General features: G+C 40.2%; 1 protein-coding gene across 6 annotated transcripts in view; it reads right to left on the reverse strand.

Moving 5' to 3' along the window:
• Window positions 1-20406, reverse strand: part of CD47 (CD47 molecule) — a 65108-nt gene that overhangs the window by 34453 nt on the left and 10249 nt on the right. For all 6 annotated transcript variants that reach the window (XR_015734420.1, XR_004590619.3, XM_087894905.1 and 3 more), the window contains exon 2: window positions 16520-16873. Coding sequence is in view for 4 of the 6 variants with exons in the window: in XM_087894905.1 (XP_087751031.1) it covers window positions 16520-16873 (354 nt within the window). In the remaining 2 variants the exon portion in view is untranslated. The remainder of the gene's footprint in view (window positions 1-16519; window positions 16874-20406) is intronic.

A 20406-nucleotide genomic window follows, 5' to 3' on the forward strand; every position in this document is an offset into this window, starting at 1 on the left:
AATTTCATAAGTCCTATTAAAAGGAAAGATGTCTTCAAATTATGCAGAACAGCCAGGCTGGCTACATTCAAGTTCTCCTCCTATTTTAAAAATTACTGGAAAGTGATTAGCTGCATCCTTTAACTCAGGCAATAAAAAGACAATAGGTCCTCAGCAAAAACTCTCACCTTACTGAGAAAGCCTTCCAGAAACTTGCCTTTTCTTCTTTCATTCCCCCAGTCTTTTTTCCTTTCCTGATAAATTAAACTGTTGGGTAAATATTCAAAGATTGTGTGTGTTTTCTATACACTGCCTGCCTTGAGTGGTCAAAGAGAATGGATGAAAAGGGGCAGGAAGAAGACAAGAAAAGAGTGGTTGTATAAAAGAAGCTGAATTGATTTTGGAGGTTTGACTTAACCATCTCTTCTTTCTCAATGTATTGTAGTTTTAAATTAGTATGTTTGCCTATTGTTTTTCAATTGGCAATGGCCTTTTTGCTTGCCAGATTGAAGATATTTTTTTAGATAAATAAGTTTTTGAACCATTTTTCTCCTTCATGCACCTTCCGTTTAATAAATTAAAAATCAATATAAGTTCCTTGCAGCTATATATTGTACGGATTCATGTTTCAATGTTTCTATCACTTGGTTGACTATTCTAAGTTTATGTCAGCTGTTTATGTTGTATCATAAAATGAAGTTTAATGATTAATAAAGTTGATGTGACAAGAAGCTTTAAACTTTAGCCTTGGTAACTGGAAATTTGCACATGCTCAGCTATTATAATGGGGATTTTCTAATTGTTTTTCCCCCAAACCCATGGATGATTAAACCTTTTAAACCTGTGAAACCTCCTAAGAGGGATTTACTGCATACAATTGGATTTAATTTTGTTTTATTCTTGTGGGAAATTTATTTAATTATTTTTTTTAATTCATGCTCTCACTAAGAAAAAGCAATGGATTCTCATAGTGGCCATAGGGAAATTTCTCTCTGACCCCACATTTGCGGAGATCCTCTCTTTTTCATATGATAGTCATGAGATTCCAACGAGGAGGAGAATACAAGAAAAGATTTCATCTCAGGAAACAATTTTTCAATGTGCTCTTTCTCCCTACAAGATGGTTTATACTTCTGGCACAGAAAAATCTTAACATTTACGGTTTTTCCTTCCTTTCCCAGCCTAGATGGGTGGAAAAGAGGGACACAATTTCAGGTTTGTATTTATTCAAGAGATAAAATAATGTTAAAATGGGTTTTAATTATTTTATTTGGACTTTAAAATAATTGAAATTTTAATAATTATTGAGAAAACACCTATCAACCTTGCTTTGCATCAATTATATATGCTCTCCACTCAACAGTTTCTAACTGGTAAAGTTTAGGCTAGGATGTGATTTTTCATTCATCATTCAAACTTAACAAAAATTCCATTAGGAACTATCAGAAACAAGAACAGCATATATAAAATTACAATATTTAATCCCTTCAAATGATGTCTCAAATTGATTTCTTATCATTTTGTCTTCATCTTCTCTCAAATTTAATACGGTAACATCATTTTTACTAAAAACATAACAAAAACTCTTTCTTCCATTACTTTTCTATAAACAAATCTTTAAAGCCTCATCGTTCAACTATTTATGAACTATTTATTAGTTCAACAAAAACTAATTAAAATTATTAGGGAAAAAATCATATACATTTTAACTTTGATTGAATAAGCCAACTTTGCAAACTTACATTTTTCTTTCAAAGATCTTGATGTTTAGTTCTTTTAAGGAATGCCCCAAAAGCTGGTTTCTTTTCTGTCTCTCTTTAACTTTTCTCAAGAATTCTTTCATAAGTATAACACGTCTCTTTTGTAAAACCAAAGTAAGAAACTTGTCCAAGTCACTTTCCTGAGTTAAAAATCCATATATCTAAGTCACTCTTCTGGCTTGTTATTTTTGTGTCCCTTTTAATTATTAAAACCTCAATCTGTTTCATTTGTCAATATCATTGCTGTAACCTATCACAGGGTAGATTTGATTTAAATCAAGTCGATTTAAATCACGATTTAAATCACTAGTAAAAAGGCTTGATTTAAAGCAACTCAATTTAAATCATAATTTTAAAAGAGCAATTGTCATCTCTGTCCCGCAGCAACTCCTCCTCTGACCCCCTGTTGACTCACCGATAGTCCTAGTATTGCAGAACATACAGCCTCATGCTACATAACTAAGCTCCATTTCATGCTGAATAAACTAAATCATTAATGTATCTTAAATAAAGAACTATATTTAGATAGATTTTTATTCCATAAGCATTTTATTAAAATAAATTTGATAAAAATAAAAAAATCCGATTTAAATTTTAAAAAATGCATTTTTTTGTTTTTTTTTAAAAAATCATCGATTTTTATGCACCGTGTCCCATCAATTTTAAGCCATATCCCAAACAGTTTGATTTTCAATATTTTCTTCTATCTCTTGTTTTAAGCCCATTTTTATGATGTAAGACAGTCTAAATAGAAAGTTCTGGGTACATTGTCAAAAATCCTTGAATTCTTCCAGAGTTAAAATCATTTTTTCCATTCTATAATAGTGAGTCTTCTCCTTTGAGTATAATCTTTAATTCTTTCTGGTAGCTTCTAGTAACTAGCCTTTAAGGCCTCCTCTTATCACATTTTTCTATCATCCAGCAAATTTTCCCAGAGGAATTTCTTAACACTTAAATTCAAAATCTTCATATATTTTTAATAAGATTTAGACACATTATAGGGAATATTTTGGAATCTAACTTTCAATAAATCTGGCCTCTTAGTCCATTTAAAAGCTTTCCAAAATCAACATTCTAATTATCTTTTTGCTACTCATTTCTAAATTTAAGATTTTTTTTACTTTTTTAAGCTTACATAAAATTTCTTTTGCTGGAAGTTGAAGGAAAAATACCCAGAATAGTAAAACTTTGTCCTTCTGAAGGTTCTTAATATCTAAAAGCAATTGACAAGCCATTTCCAGTAAGGATGGTTAAGAGAGGAAGCAAGTGAACCCAATATTTTTAAAGGCTTGGGCAAAACTGACTCCTCATGCAGAGAGCTCAACCAGCTGGAGACCACTGTTTCACAATTTCATCACAGGGAATGTCTGTTGGGAATTCTCAAGTCCTCCCCTTGGGTTCAGGGAGCCAACTCTTTCATTGACTCCACTTTCGGCTACCATCATTGGGTCCAGGGGTGGGTTCTAAATTTTTTTACTACCGGTTCTGTGGGCGTGGCTTATTTTGTGGGCGTGGCTTGATGGTCAATTCTCTCTCTGTGTCTAGAAGCTGTGGAGGTTTGGAGGGGGAAGAACAGGCTTAAACAATAGCAAAAGCAAGTGGCTTTGAGTTCTCGGGTCCCTAGATCTGAGAAATTTTCCAGTTTCTTTCCTTAATGAGATAACACTCCTGCAAACAGAATTGTGTGCACACCTGGGGACTTTCTGGATTTAGGCTCCTGTTAAGGAACAGACAAAAAGATTTTTGAGCAAATCTATCTTATATGTAACTTTATTTTTTTGAATCAAGAGGTACTGCTCATGTTCACTTATGTTCTGGTTACTTCCTATACTAGAGACAAGCTTCAATGGGAAAAATCTAGCTGCATTCATGTGTGTGCGGAAAGCAGAAGCTGGCGCTGGACCTGGTTGAATTGGAGGCAATGGAGCTGTGAGACCGACAGAGGAGTCTGGAAGAGCAGGCAACCTGAGCATTACTAGTCAGCTGGTGTAAGATGGTTCACCTCCTGTGGTGCACCAAGGTTAGGTATGCAAGTGCTGAAAAGAATGAACTAGCAATTAAGGCTGTCAGGACTGCATTGTGTCCAGCATATGTAGATTTCCATGACACTGCATGCCATACTCTAAATAAAATAATATTTCATCCTACCATCTCTGATCCTGGAATCTAAGTTAGTTATTTTCACATCAAATGTAGATTTGACTACCTATTCTATGCATGTTTTTAGCAGATTCCAGATATCCTTTGTCTGAAAAAATTTGCATATTATTTAAGTATATTTATTAGCACTGGTTTTGAGTGCTATATTCATATAGTATGAACTCCCTAACATGATATGAAATTATTATTATTATTACAATTATTACTATTGCTATATATTTAATAAAATTCAGATTTCTTCCCATCTGCAAGTTCACCTGTCACAAAATAACTTTTACACAAAATGGTGAACACATTATCTAGTGTCCAGAATTATTAAAATGTTACCATATATCATTTTTATAATTATGCATTCATATATCTAAAATGCTACAACATTCGGTAGAAAATCAAATTAAATAAAAATAAAGATGTTCATAGTCATGTAATTTTATAAGACTACACATTTTAATCTAATAATCCAGATACAATCATAGTTTGAATAAGTGAAAGAAAGTCAAAAATCTAAGTTTTGCTTTTATCAATTTATTCATTTATAAAACTTATTTTTCTGTGTCCCGATTTTCAGATAGGCAAAAGGAGGCAACACAGCATGCATTAAAATCTCAAAAGACTTGGGGAAGTTCAAGCTTTGCAGAAATATAAAAGGACTTTTAAAATAAACTGGAATAAACAGCCAGCAGCTGCTGAAACACTTGCTTTATTGCTTCAAACTCCATAAAATCATATTTTTCAGTTTTAGAAAAAGTGAGGGGAGACAGAGATAGAGTTAAGGAATTTATTTCAAGTTAACTTAAATATCTCTAAAAACCAAAGATGAAACATACTTTAAATTGCTTCAGGCTGCAAGATAATTACCTGCTTCCATTTTCAATGAAGGTAAAAGTAGAGGCTGGTTTGATTTAAAGTTGATTCTTAGTGATAACGTGGAACTATTCATGTAATTTTTTTGACAAATATTCTGAAGCACTGTAATTTTTGGCTGCTTTCAATAGGATGTTTTATAATCTTCAAATTCTATCCCCGTATTGGCAAACCTATGGCACGCATGCCGGAAGTGGCACGCAGAGCCATTTCTCTGGGCACCCGGAGCCATCACCTGTTGTTCTTCCAGGTTCTGGTATGCCGGCCATCTGGTATTCATGTGCACGGGCATGCCAGAAATTGGAAGACCAGTCACCCATTGCACATGCGCACTCCAGGAAAATGATCTTCCTGTTTCCAGAGTGCGCATGCACACCGGCAGCTGGTCTGGCTTCTGGCTCGTATGCGCACGCAAAGACCAGCAACTGGCGTGCCTGCCAAAAGACGCAGAGAGGGAATCCCGGCGGTCACTTCCTAAGGGAGCAGAGCAAGGTAAGTGAGGATTCCCTCACTCCCTGTCCACGCAAGCTACTTGCGCGGTCCCAGGCGGTCCGGACCATCGGTGGACCAGCAGCCGGTGAGGGCGGGGTGATGGTGGGCTGCCTGCTCAGATGACCCCGTGGCACCATCAAAGCGGGCCAAGACGCCCCTCTTGGGATGTGTTCTTCCTGCGCAGCCGCCCCGCCCCAGAAGAGCAGCAGCAGTGGTTGCAGCTGTAGGGAGAAGGGAAGAGCGACCGGCCGGCTCAGGTGCACAGGGCAGCATTTGCTGGCAGGGCGGCCAGCTGCCCAGAACGCGGCTCCTTCCCTAGTGTATGGTCAGAGAGCCTGGCTCAGCTGGCAGCGCAGCAGCGGGGGTCAGGTGGGGGTGCACGCTACCTGTGGTTGGGCCCATCGCTCAATCCCTACCACGCCTGCTGCTACCCGAAAACATTGTTGCCGCGATCTCCGTTGCCTGGAGATCTTCGCTGCCTCCCCAATTCCAAAAACGAGGTGTGGAGAGGCAAAACAAGAATACCACAGTTTCAGCCGCCGCCTGAAATGCAATGCACTTATTCCGCAGCTTGCATAAACTGCTCCCGTCCCTTTCAAAATAGCCACTTGGTGCTTCCCTTGGGCGCTCAGGGCTGGCAAGCTGCTCTTCTTCTGAGAAGGGGGGGGAGAGACAGGCGCGCCGGCGGAGATGGGCTTTGGCTGCTCATTCTGCTGCGACCCCGTGGCGACGTGGCATTGTATGTAATTTGATCGGTGAGAATTTCATGTGACGTGCGCACAGCTCTCTGTTCTGATTAGCCTGACACAAAATCCACCAGGGGGAGTGTCTTTGGCTCTGAAGAAGAAGGAGCCAAAATGGCGCTTTCAGAGATTTTGAAGTCACGAGATTCTCCCTTATCTTGCTCAAGCATAAATAAATCCATTTTTGCCTGGGATAGCTTCTGTTCAAAAATTTCTATCTGGTCACGATAGTTTCTTATAGCTTGCTCTTTAGGAGTGACTCTGAAGGTTTGAGAGGGATAATAAAATGTTTCTCTCTCTGCGTAGGAGTAAAAAGGCTTTGCCGTTTGTGGAGAATCTGGCTCTGCACCAAGCGTTACAAAATCAGAAGGCTCTGGGGCAACTGCATAATTGGAAGGGGGCGTTACTGACCTCAGTCGTAGTGTTTCGCCTTTATCTTCCTTCTGAACCCTTTGTAAGAGCATTTCATCTGTTTCTTCTCCTCCCACGGCTCTGAGTTTCATTTTGCCCTTTTTCTGCTTGCTCGGCATCTTAGCAGATAATTAGTTAGCGTTCCTCGGTCGCAAAATAAATAATCATCTGTCTAATTAGCCTAGAGGTCTTATCAAAGTAACGAACAAGGAAAAAGCCATAATTCAAACCGCCCTCTGCTACCAGATGTCAGGGCGCTGATTAATCCCATTCTGCTTTTGGGATAATCGCACCTTGATTAACAAGTGGATCGAGATTTTTCCTTGCAAGCATACTTTAAGAAAACAAAACCCGAAGATATTTCTTCTAAGAAAACTCATTTATTTGTTATAAAGAAAATAAAACATCTAACTGATCTAATTAGTTACATTTTTGCAAAAGTTCGTGCCAGCTATTTCTCAGCCGGACCTTTCTGGCAAGAGAACAAAGGAAAAGTGTGTGAAAGAATGTGGGTGGACATGCGCAGTTTAGCTTACTGATAACAATTCTTGGCAAGCTACGGAAAGTCTGATAGTCCAGAAATGAGAGCTCAGCTGGTAAATAAAAGAACGCAGTGACACGGTCGCAGGCTGCATGCAGGGCCGGAGGTGGAGGGGTGAGCTTCCCCGGCCGGCGTATGGCGCTGCCAAGGTGGCAGGGCCGAGAGCGCTGCCGCTGGCTTGGGAACAGCTGTCTCGCCAGTTACAGGCCAGTAACTAGTTGTCCTCCAGTAAGAGGCGCACCGGCCCTCTTGGAAAAAGTGGGGGCGCATGTGTGGCGGGCGCACACATATGCAGTGCGGGTTGCATGTGTGCATGTGCAGTGTGAGGTGCATGCGCATTAGGAGCATGGGGGTCCTGCGCACATGCACAAATGGGGGCGCCCATTGCATTACGGGTGCTGGCACGCGAGAGCCCTCGTGGGCTCTCACGCTCAGACTTTTGGCACGCAACGCCAAAACGGTTTGCCATCGCTGTTCTATCCTATAGCTCATGAATTAATGATAATCCTTCACCTAAATAATAATCAGGTTTGACCCTCTTAAAATTCTGGAAACTAAGTCATCTAGTTGCTGGCTGGCACCTGCTTTAAGCCTCAAATTCCAACTAGAGTTGGTTAATTAAAAAAATAATATAATGAAAGTAGATGGGAAAATACCTTGTTGGCTGTTATCTGAAAAAGAACTGGAACAGGAACTGAGAGAAAAGGAAGTTTTGCTTTCTTAACCCCCTTATAGTATAATCTGCAGTCACCATCCTTAAGATAATTGTTTCTCTTAGGACTGGAGGAATATACTATCATTTCTACACAATATTGCTAACCTTCAGCCTGTGAATACTATTCTCCAACAGCAGATAAATGAAATCTGATGCCTGAACCTTCTAAGGAATTTATTATTTATTAGTTTATTAATCTCAAAAAGGCTTACTTATCATTTGCCTAATATGTGGTTTTACTTTAAGGAACTTTTCAATTTTGCTTACTAGCTACAGTTCTTTGCAGTATCCAAATTAATTGCAACAGGATATTTACTGAATGGCATTACAATTCTTTGAAAAGATATACAGTTGCTATGATGTGTCTATATCTCCGAAGATCAAAATACAGGTAGTCCAGTGGTGGGTTGCTCCCAGTTCTGTCCGGTTCTTTAGAACCAGTAGTAAAAGCGGCGGGAGGCTCCGCCCACCCGCCCAGATGTCATAATTGACGATCTGCACCTGCGCAGAAACTTCTGTGAATGCACGCGCTCCCATTGCGAACTGGTAGTAAAGTTAAGTAGAATCCACCCGAGGTAGTCCTTGACATACGACCACAATTGAGCCCAAAATTTATGTTACTAAGTGAGACATTTGTTAAGTGAATTTTTCCCCATTTTACAACTTTTCTGCAGTTGGTAAGTGAATCAGGTTTTCCCATTGATTTTGCTCGTCAGAAGTTCACAAAAGGTAATTACATGATCCCAGGACACTGCAGCCATCTGCAATATGAGTCAATTGCCAACTGTCTGAATTTTGATTATGTGACCCTGCAATGGTCATAAGTGTGAAAAATAGTCATAAATCACTTTTTTCAGTGATGTAACTTTGGAGAGTTACTAAATGAATTGTTGTAAATCGAGGGCTACCTGTAGTGCAAACAATAGTACTCCTTGTGACACTCTATGGAACATAAAGTTGGACTTTAAAGAACCAGAATAGGAAGAATAATGATATTTGGAACTTTGATGTTGGAAAAAACAATCTCTAAGAATTACATAGACAGCTAAGGAAAAACAAATAATCAACCCACTTGAGGCACAAATGCCCAGACTCAAATTATTCTACTTTGCACACATTATGCAAGGACTTAATTCTCTACTGAATGCTGAGAAAGATAGAAGAAAGAGGCTGACCAGCAGCAAGATGGTCTTACAGTACTATTAGGCACACCATGAAAGACCAGATTAGGAAAGATCATTCAGTATTGCACAATTATAATCTGAAAAACTGGCTAACATTTTATGTTTTTTCACTTATATTTCTATAATATGAAATTAACTTGTACCAAGCAAGCTTGTGGGTCTATGTAGTCCAGGGGTGTCAAACTCGCGTCGTCACGGCATCATCACATGACATATCACAACTTTTTGCTCCTTCACTATACCAGGCACGGGTGTGGTCAGCACATGATGCATCTGGGCCATGGGCTATGAGTTTGACAGTCCTGATCTAGTTGAAGTACAGCCGCAGGAATGGTAGCAGTAGAGGGTTTCTGTTGTGACTCCGACCCCCGAGCCCGTCTTATCGGAGGGAGAAGGCTCCGAAAGTGAAGGAGAGGAGTTGGCCAGGCCTCCCTCTCCAGGACCCTCCTCTGTGGCAATGCCTCAGGTGTCTCCCGAAGGAGAAGAGATTGGCCAGGAGCCAGGAATCTCCGAGCAGTCGCAGTCAGACAGTGATGGAGATAAGTCTTGGCTGGATCCACGCCAGCGTCGGAGAGACAAGCGCACGCAACAGAAAAGGAGGAGTGCCAGAGATTAAACTGAGTCATAGGACCACACCCCACAGGGGATAAAAGTGGGTGTGGTGGCCATTCAGGCTCTGTGACAGACAAAACTAAACAACTAGCGAGTCGTATTGTATCTCTGAAACTACGTTATCTGCCTGCCTTGGATTTAATACAGACTGGACTTGACAATTCTTTGACTTTGTGTATTTGTTTTGGTTTATCTGACGGAGGAGGAACACCTCCCTCTGTGAGTAAAGTTCTTGGCAAGCAGCTACTGGGTTGCTGCCAATCCTGTTATCAAAGGAATTTATTGTCTGCAAATTTTATTTAACCCCTGGCTGACTGTCTGTGTGCGTGTGTGAGACGGGGACAGAACAGTTTCACACAGACAGAAAATCTTTGTACCAGCAGCTTTTGATCCAAATGCACTAGGAGACACCTTTCTGGCATACTATTACAAGAAACATTTGACTTTTTACAAGTTTTCCTTTATTTATTTATTTTATTAATTTAATTTGTATACCGCCCTTCTCCCAGAGGGGACTCAGGGCGATGAACAGCCAAAATTAAAAAAACATACAAATACAAAGGTTAAGATAATTAAAGAATTAAATCATTAGCTTCCCAATTTAAAACCCCCAAATCCATAAAATTTAAAATCCCAATTAAAAATCATTTAGGCTAGGCCGGCTTGGTGGAATAAAAACGTCTTCAGGGCTTTACGGAAGGTCCGGAGGTCCGGGATCAATCGTATTCCAGGAGGCAACTCGTTCCACAGGGCGGGTGCCCCCACAGAGAAGGCTCTCCCCCTGGGGGCCGCCAGCCGACATTGCCTGACCGACGGCACCCTGAGGAGGCCCTCTCTGTATTGGCCGGTGGGAGGTTATCGGTAGCAGCAGGTGGTCTCGCAAATATCCTGGCCCTAAGCCATGGAGCGCTTTAAAGATGAGAACCAACACCTTAAAGTGCACCCGGAAGACCACCGGGAGCCAATGCATCTCGCGCAGGAGAGGTGTTACGTGGGAGCGCCACGTCGCTCCCATAATCACCCGCGCGGCTGCATTCTGCACCAGCTGGAGCCTCCGGGTGCTCCTCAAGGGGAGCCCCATGTAGAGAGCATTGCAGTAGTCCAGGCGTGACGTGACCAGGGCATGAGTGACCGTGCACAAGGAGTCCCGATCCAGAAAGGGGCGCAACTGGCGTATCAGGCGGACCTGATAAAAAGCCCCCCTGGCCACGGCCATCATATGCTCTTCTAAAGACAGCCGTGTGTCCAGGAGGACACCCAAGTTGCGAGCCCCCTCTGTGGGGGTCAGTGACTCGCCCCCAATAGCCAGCGATGGCACCAGCTGGCTATATCGGGAAGCCGGTATCCACAGCCACTCGGTCTTGGAAGGGTTGAGTCGAAGCCTGTTCCTCCCCATCCAGACCCGCACGGCCTCCAGACACTGGGACATCACTTCGAGGGCATCAATGGGGTGGTCTGGGGTGGAGATGTACAGATGAGTATCATCAGCGTACAGATGGCATCACATCCCAAAACAACGGATGATCTCACCCAGCGGCTTCACATAAATGTTGAACAGGAGCGGCGAGAGGACCGACCCTTGCGGCACCCCGCAAGCAAGGCACCTCGAGGTCGACCTCTGCCCCCCTGCCAACACAAACCGCGACCAGTCAGAGAGATAGGAGAACCACCGCAACACGGTGCCTCCCACCCCCAATCCCTCCAGCCGGCGCAGCATGATACCATGGTCGATGGTATCAAAAGCCGCTGAGAGGTCTAACAGGACCAGAACAGAGGAACAACCCGTCCCGAGCCCTCCAGAGATCATCCACCAATGCAACCAATGCCGTCTCTGTGCTGTACCCAGGCCTGAAGTCGGACTGGCACGGATCTAGATAGACGGTTTCATCCAGGTACTGTGGGAGCTGTCGTGCAACCACTCTCTCCACAACCTTCACAACAAAGCGAAGGTTGGAGACTGGATGGTAGTTTGCCAAAACGGCCGAGTCCAGAGAAGGCTTCTTGAGGAGGGGCCTCACCACCGCCTCTTTCAAGGTGGGAGGCAAGAAACCCTCTCTCAAAGAAGCATTTATAATCCTCTGGAGCCAGCCTCGTGTTACCTCCCGGGTGGCCAGTACCAGCCAGGAGAGGCACGGGTCCAATAAACATGTGGTTGCGTTTAACCTCCCCAGGATCCTGTCCACGTCCTCAGGAGTCACAGGGTCGAACTTGTCCCAAATAACATTCTCAAGACCAGCCTCAGTCACCCTGCCAGGATCTACCCAGTCAGAGTCCAAGCCTTCCCGAATCTGAGCGATTTTATCGTGCAGATACTGTGCAAAATCCTCAGCCTGCCCTTGCAAGGGGTCTTCCCGCGCTCCCTGATGTAGGAGGGAGCGAGTCACCCTAAACAAGGCGGCTGGGCGGTTATCTGCCGATGCAATAAGAGCGGAAAAGTGGTTATGCTTTGCCGCTTTTATCGCCACTAGATAGGTCTTAATATGAGACCTAACTAGTGTTCGGTCAGATTCGGAGCGACTAGCCCTCCAACCACTCTCTAGGCGTCTTTTCCGGCACTTCATCTCCCCCAGCTCCTCGGAGAACCAAGGGGCCGGGCAGGTTCGGCGTCGGGTCAGAGGCCGCAAAGGCACGACTCGGTCCAGAGCACCAGCGGCCGTCCTATCCCAGGCAGCCACCAGATCTTCAGCCGAGTCATGAGCCAGAGTTTCAGGAACTGGCCCAAGCTCCCTCTGGAACCTATCAGGATCCATCAGGTGCCTGGGGCGGAACCACCTGGTCGGTTCCGCCTCCCTGCAGTGTGGTGCAGCAGTCCTTCCTTGGACATGCACATAGATACCTTACAAGTGCACTCAAAAATATTAGAAATTTAAGAAACATCCAGCTGTAGGTCATTTATTTCTGGTCTTATATAGAGTTAGGATTAGATTCTAACATTAAGAATCATTTAAGATGTTTCTTAACACAGATTGTACCGCATGTAAATTAGATAATATTCCAAAATTATGCTAAAATCATATGACAAAGAATCAAAAGTGAAATAAAGATATAAAGACTCAATGGAGCAAATGGATGATTATATAAAGAAACAAATTTATGAACAAAGAGCTTTTATTTCTTATGATTATTAATCGTAATTGGTGGACTGGTTCTCTCAAAAGTTAGCCTATCCATTTTCATAACTATTCCAATGATAATTACACTATTGTGCAGAACTGCATTTGATCACATAATTAAGTATCATTAGTTACCATTTTCCTTCATTCTGATACTTCTCTACCCATTCAATATATTCCAATCTTTTAAGAAAAATACACGTCTCTACATATTTTCTTCATATAGTAATACTTATTTTTAAAACATCTGACTTTATTATTCTCAAAAATATTGATTTGCTTGGGAAATACATTGAAAATAGCGTTCAGTTTCAAACCTGCAAATTTTTTCATTCAATTCAGTTCTTCTCCTTTCAGTCTTAAGGTACACATTCGTCCTGAATGTCCAACGTACTATGTCCAATACATCCTATTATAATTTCATCTTACCTTAATCATGAAAGAACTGAACCTCATTCATTCTTTCAATTATGTGTATCCCTTTTCCTCAATTATTTCACCTTTAGGCTTAGAGTAACTGAAAACAATATCTGGAGAATATTGTGTCTATGATGGGGTTAATCTTCAGCTCCCTGGTTGAATATTTTTATCAGAGTTTTCTACAGAGAAGAGTTTGTATTTGCTGGGCATTTTAATTGGCTTTTCTTTGCATTTCTAAAATATGGCTGCAAAATTATACGAATGAGTATAATAGCATGGCATTTACCCACACCATTTCCCCTATCCAACAGATTTACTTCAACATTTACCAGAAAGTTTTCTTCCTATTGACTTATGGGGGAAAATGGTTTTTTAAATTTTATTGAAAAATGGCATGGGATAGTCTTAGCTAACAATTAGATTTTACCTCTATTTTCAAGCCTTCATGACATGAAATGAAATGCCTTCACAATCACCATTGTTCAGTGAAAGTTTTCATGGTTCTTTACAGTTCCAAAGGGACTCGGGACAGCTAAAGTTTGGCATAGCAAATACTTGAAGATGAAGAAGTGGAAAAACCTTATATGAGAGCACTCTGGTATCAATTATTTTTCTGTATGATTTACTAATGATTCCACTCTGATCAACTCTCCAAGGGGAGAAGAACATTTCAGAACCAACCAATCTATATTTTTGGGTTAGAGGTTTTGTCCACCACTGTTAGTTTACCTGTTTATATTAAATGCAAATCTTCATTCCATTGATCTATTATTAGACATCATGACTCAGGCCAGAGAAAGTAGCAGATTAAGACTGCAAAGTCAGACTTTTCAAGCAGAGTATAGTAATGTCCTCTAAAAGGATATTACTATATGCACAAAACAGTCTGCATGTCCTCCTTTTACAGCAAAAAGCTAAAAGTCCTTCCTGTGGCAACATTATTTGGTGCTACAAGACAGACAAGAAGTTTTGACTCTTAACATTTCAACAGCTTCTCAAGCCACCTTCTCCTTGCCCTCTCTCACAGCCTTAGGAACGCATACAGGAGAGCTATGAAAACTATTTCTCAATCACCACCTGAAAAGTAAATTGTATTCCACCATGAAACTACCAAATTTGCCCTAATTGCAAAATTTTAGATTCTCTTATTTACACTTCTTTACTTCCCTGTCCTACTCATGGATATGGAGTGGTAGAAATTGTGAGATTTGAAGGAGAAAAAAAAATCACCTTACTCTGCCTATTTTATATACTTCTCATAGTTGTCCAGGCAATATATGTGTACTGTGACTTTAATATGAATATGTATTGTGTGACTTTTAAGGCTTTAATGCTGAGTCATGCTGTAATTAGGTAATGACTGGTTGTGAGAGTATTTAAGCAAGGTATTGTAACGTGTTCAGTTGCTGCTATGATATGCTGCCATTATGATGAAGCTACTATGATATGCTGCCATTGTGTACGGAGCTGCTATGATATGCTGCCATAGTGTGAGGAGTTGCTATCTGCTATCATCGTTGGATGGATTTGCTACCATCTTGGTTTGTGAACCAGAGTGAGTTTGTTATTCTAACCAACTACTGTTTGTTTGGTAAAGAAGATATCTGTAACTACTGGACTGATTTGAATGGCAAAGACTTGGAATTGGTTTAAAGACTATGAGACTGTTTTTCTACTATAAAGTAAGCTTTTGATAAACCAGTTTGCATAACTCTTATTCATTGCTCTCAGCAGCGTTTCCTTGTGCATTTACTCTGCTGGTTGGTAACACAACACCAATATCCTTAACATTGGTTATGGGCCCAGAGCCAAACAGAACTAACTAGGATTAAGAGCTAAACTGAGAGTTAATGTGAATAGAACAAACTGTGTTTGTGATAAACAATCCAAGTGAAGATGGCACTAGAACAAGCAGCAAATTTTTCCATGATAAGCCGGCTGGATGGAACAAACTATGTATCCTGGTCTGCAAAATGTAGTCTACTTCTGCGTAGAGAAGGACTGTGGGACATAGTTAATAATCCACCGGATGTAACAGCATGGGATCCTGCTGATGAGGAAGATGTGAAGATATTAGCCAAGTTTAACAGAGACAATGAACGAGCTCTTTGCATTATTGGACTAACACTGGGTGACCAGCAGCTTGTCCATATTCGTGGCGAAGAGTCTACTGCTAGGTGTTGGACCAAGTTGAAGAGACTATATGTTCGTGACTCTGTGGGTGCTCATATTTATCTCACACGGAGATTATTTAAACAACATCTTCTTAAAGGTGGAGATATGATGGCTCATTTGGAATCCATGACCAGAATTTTTCAGGAGCTGCATGAAAAGGAACTTGTTTTCTCAGAACTACAACAAGTTTATATAATTCTTTCTTCATTGGATGATAGTTATGATGACTATGTTTCTTCGTTAGAGGTTTTGTCCAGAGATGAACTGACATTGGCTGGCACAACCGGTAGATTATTGGAAGAATCCAAAAGAAGGCAAGAAAGGGATCAGTTGAGAGTGCAACAACCAAAAGAAGAAAAAATGTATTCAACTGCCTATTTTGTAAAACCTTGTTTTGCTTGTGGGGCTAAAGGGCATATAGCTAAGTATTGTAAGAATAAGAAAATGTCTGTTAGGAACAATACTAGACCCAAGAAGGGTTGTAATTTGGCTACATCCAGTTCAACTACTGATGTTAACCAGGATTGTTGGGTTGTTGACAGTGGTGCTTCTCAATCTATTTCTAGGAATAGAAAAATTTTTGTTAAAATGGAGAAGAGTAACCAACATGTTAAACTAGCAAATGGCTGGAAGGTTAAGGTAGCTGGAGAGGGTGTTGCTCGTTGGTCATTTAGCAATGAACCATTGCCTATGTTATATATTCCTGGGTTAAAATTCAATTTATTATCTGTTAAATCATTATTGCAATTTGGGTTTACAGTAACATTTAAAAATGATAAGTGTTTTATTGAGAAAGATAGCAAGGTTGTTACTGCAAGTTTAGAAAATGATTTATTTGTTTTAAGGGATAACCCAGTATTGATGGCTAAATCTAAGTCTGTTTATAAGAATGTTAAACCACATGATGAATGTATTCATCTGTTACACCGGAGACTTGGGCATTTAAATTTCAGAATGTTAAAGGAAACAGTTCAGTTATCTGAAGGGATAAAACTACAAGCATGTAGCAAATATCTGAATTGCAATGCCTGTAGTCAGCAAAAAAGTAGGGTAACACCAGCAAACCGTGTTAATGGTTTTAAAACCAGAAATCCATTAGAGGTAGTGTTTATAGACCTATTGGACCCAAAAAACCCAGCATAGGAGGTGCCTGCTATATTCTGAGCATAGTAGGGAAAGGGATATTACGATTGATAAACCCAAATTAGGACTAGCTATATTAAGCCAAGCCTAACATCTGTATTCTTCTGATGATCACATGATCTTCTCCAACATCTGAATAGTTAATGGATAGATTTTAAAAACCAAAATTTCAATGGATTCCACAGAAAATCTAAACAAGTAACTTACCTGAACTCTCTCTCAGTTCAACTCTTGTTTTTCCTTCTCTGTTTCCTTCTGTTACTTCACAAGTATAATTTCCAAGACGAGCCTGCTTTGTCGACACAGAAAGTGAAACAATGCCGTAGGGTATCATCGAGCGGTTCAGAAAATTTGCAGTATTAAAACTATTGTTTTTGGTAATGTTATCATTAACTCCATCATAACTGAAAAATTGATTTCCTTGAAATTGCCATGACACAAACATTGCCATACTGCTATTATCTTTCAGATTAGTTACCACACAAGGGAGGATGATTTTGGGTCCATTACAGTTGTTTATTTCAAGATATGGGACCTTCGCAAAGGACAGCTGGGCTGAACCTAAAAGAAAGAGAAATAAAAATATTAATGTTTGTGTTTTAAGAAGAAAACGTGGCTAACGCAGGAGTACATGTATTTTATCTCAGCCGAAGATGAGCCAAGAAGTCTTTTGCTGGAAGAGGCCATTCTCAAAGCTTGAATCTTTGCTTTACCTCAGCATAGTTTTTGAGAGCTCAAAGATCCACCGTTCCCACTTTGGTGAAAGAACCAATTAGAAGGCAAAATTGTCAAATAGAAAATGAATTGTAGTTTAAGAGTTTTAAAAGGAAGGGAAGATGCTGCAAACTGAGAGGAGAGTTCTCTTCTCTTTCATCCAACCCTGTCTTTGAACACATCAACTACAAGCCATAGGAGACATTTGCTTCCAGTTTGACTAAAGAAGCTTCCCTTTCTCTTAAGGGAAGCTTCCCTTAAGCTTCCTTTTTAAGCTTTTTTTAAAGGAGGAATTTCTTGACAGTGAGAACAATTAATCAATGAAACAGCTTGCCTGCCAGATTTGTGGGTGTTCCATTGCTGGAGGTTTTCAAACAAAGATTAGACAACTATTTGCCTGGAATGGAATAAGGACCCCTCCCTACAATGTCCCTTCCAGCCCTATGGGTCTATGATTTTTCCCACCCTGTTGCCTTTCTTCTCCCTTTCCTATGCTGTCTTCTCTTTCCTATCCTTTCCCATTGATAGGTATAGAACAATTAATAACCATTAGCGGACCTTCAGACAGAGATAGTAATGATTCACTGTATGAAAAACAGTTTTGAGCTTCAGAAAAGGAACAAAAGATTAATCCTGGTTTGGTTCTTGGAAAAGAACAAAGGGGAATATCATCTAGGTGTACATATACAAATTGGATGGCCAGAGTGATAAAATGTAGCATGTATATATATATGTACACTTGTGTGCATGTCTGAATAAGTCACTGTCCCCAAGGGAAGGAAATGTTAGTTCCATGCAACAGGCAGAAGATGACCAGTACCTCACTGTGACAATAATACCCAAATGGGAGAAACTGACAATCTCCATTTAGAGGGTAGAAGACTATCATTCCCTTGGTGGTGAAGACTTATTCAAAGGGCTTGAAAGTAACAGCTCTCAATCAGAGTCCAGAAGATCATTAGTTCCTTGAGAGTAGAAAGCTGGTACTCAGCACTTCTTGGCATCTTAAAAAGTGGAGGGATTGGTGTGGGGGGTGGGGGTGTCCACATATAACCTGAGCCCAAGTTGAGCCCAAAAGGGGTTCCACTTTTTAATGCTTTTCGGGGTTGTATTGGGCACAGCAATGTTACAAAATCTGAATGTTATTAAAATAATTTTTCTTAAAATCCTAAAGCAAAAAATGTAAGGCACCTGGCATACCTGTTCTCTATCTGTTTTATAAAAAGGAAAGAAAAATTTCAGCCCATCAAATTTTAATAGTGCAGTTCTTAGACCTTTGGTTACATGCAAAGTACCTCTTACCCATTCCTGATGAAGTGGCTGTAACAGAAAAAGAAGAGTGTTCTGTACAAATATATTAAACATGATGTAAGAACAAATCAGGGCATGTTATGCTATTTATTTTATAAAATTTTTAACCTGGCCTTCAGTCAAAAATATGCTTAAGTAAATTATTTACAGGTCAGGCAATGGCAGACTAAGACATTTCTGAAGGACAGTGATAATACTGCAGTGGAGACCAATGGCTGGATGAGAAGCCCGGGCCAAAAGAGCCTCTCTGCACAAGGAAAGAACAAGAGTTCATCCACTTATGCTTCAGACAGCTTCTCCTTGGAACCCAGAGTCTGAGAGATGGGGTCAGAGAAAAGTCAATAAAATCACACCTGCAGTGGAGTCTTTAAGGAAACTAGGTCCCCTAAAATCTCACTTTCTTAAGCATATTTGGATTATAGCTATTTTACAGCTAAAAGAGATCTCTGGAACATTGGAAAACCAAAAACACTCTTTATTCCAGATTAAAGATTTAAAAAAAGGTTAAACATTAAAGAAAAGAGTAAAATAATAAACTAAATAATTTTACCAGGCAAAAATTTTGGGTTAGAATTTAATTTAAGAAAGTTTAAAATGGACTAAGGGGCTAGTTAAATTTGAAACATGATTTTTGTTAAGGTGTTTTTGAAACAATTAAATGAATCAAATAATGCTTCATGGAAATGCAAATTGTTTATAGAGTTTTACCAAAGATATGATTAATGGCAAAGTAGAGATAAAGGATACTTCAGGTAGACTATGTGATCATAGAATTACAAGTGGCAAAAGATACCAAATACTTAAGGACTTCAGAAAGGCAAGGGGGGGGAGCGAGAGAGAGAGAGAGAGAGAGAGAGAGAGAGAGAGAGAGATAGAGAGAGGGAGAGAGACAGATCCTCTCTTACCTGTACTTGATTAAATGGCTGTTATTAGAAAAGTAGTGAAATGTACAGAAATGACAGAAAAAGTTATTACGCTTGAGACATTCCAAAATATTTTTGAAGAGTTGGGAAAGAACATTACAGTTACAATAACAGTATCCATAAATTTTATGTGACTACACAATTCAAAAGAGATTTGAATGAAGAGATAAAAGAAGGGATGAAAAATAATTTTGAAAAATCTGCAGGTCAATTGAGTGCAGAGCCAAATCAAAGTCAAAGTGGAAATTTTGGAAAACAAAATAAATATATTTTTTAAAAAAACAGAGATAGAAAGGAAATAAAGTCAAGAAATAAAATATGATATAGATAATGGATTGTCTTACAGAGAAAGAATTTTGTTTTGAGATCAAGAATATAAAACAACTTCAACAGTTCTCTGTTGAAGTTTTAAAAAATCCTATGCTATCAGGAGAGTAGCCTGAAAGAAGACAGTGACTATCCACTTCAGTATTGTTGCCAAGAAAGCAACGGATGAGTTCATGAAGTTACGGGTAGTCCTCTATTTACAACAACAGTTTGTTTAGTGACTATTCAAAGTCATAGCAGTACTGAAAAATGTGACTTATGACCATTTTTCATACTTTCAATCATTGCAACATCCCCAGGGTCACGTGATCGAAATTCAGACACTTGGCAACTGACTCATGTTTATAACGGTTGCAGTGTCCCGGAGTCATGTGATCACCTTTTGTCAAAGCAAAGTCAACTGGGAAGCCACATTTATTTAACAACCATGTTTCTGACTTAACAACTGCAGCCATTCACTTAACAACTGTGGTAAGAAAGGTCGTAAAATGGGGCAAAACTCATTTAACAAATGTCTCACTTAGCAACAGAAATTTTGGGCTCAATTGTGGTCGTAAGTTGAGGACTACCTATATTGAGAAGTTGTTTTAGCTTTAACTAAAGAAGGCTTAAGGTAAAGGCTCCCCCGCACATGCATGCTAGTTGTTTCCAGTTCTAGGGGCGTTGTTCATCTCCGTTTCTAAGCCAAAGAGCCAGTGCTGTCTGAAGACGTCTCCGTGGTCCTGTGGCCAGCATGACTAAACACCGAAGGTTCACGGAACGCTGTTACCTTCCTACCAAAGTGGTCCCTATTTTTCTAGTTGCATTTTTTACATGCTT

This window comes from Pantherophis guttatus, chromosome 5 (genome assembly GCF_059756535.1).
Source record: "Pantherophis guttatus breed Tessera chromosome 5, ASM5975653v1, whole genome shotgun sequence".
Taxonomy (NCBI): Eukaryota; Metazoa; Chordata; class Lepidosauria; order Squamata; family Colubridae; genus Pantherophis; species Pantherophis guttatus.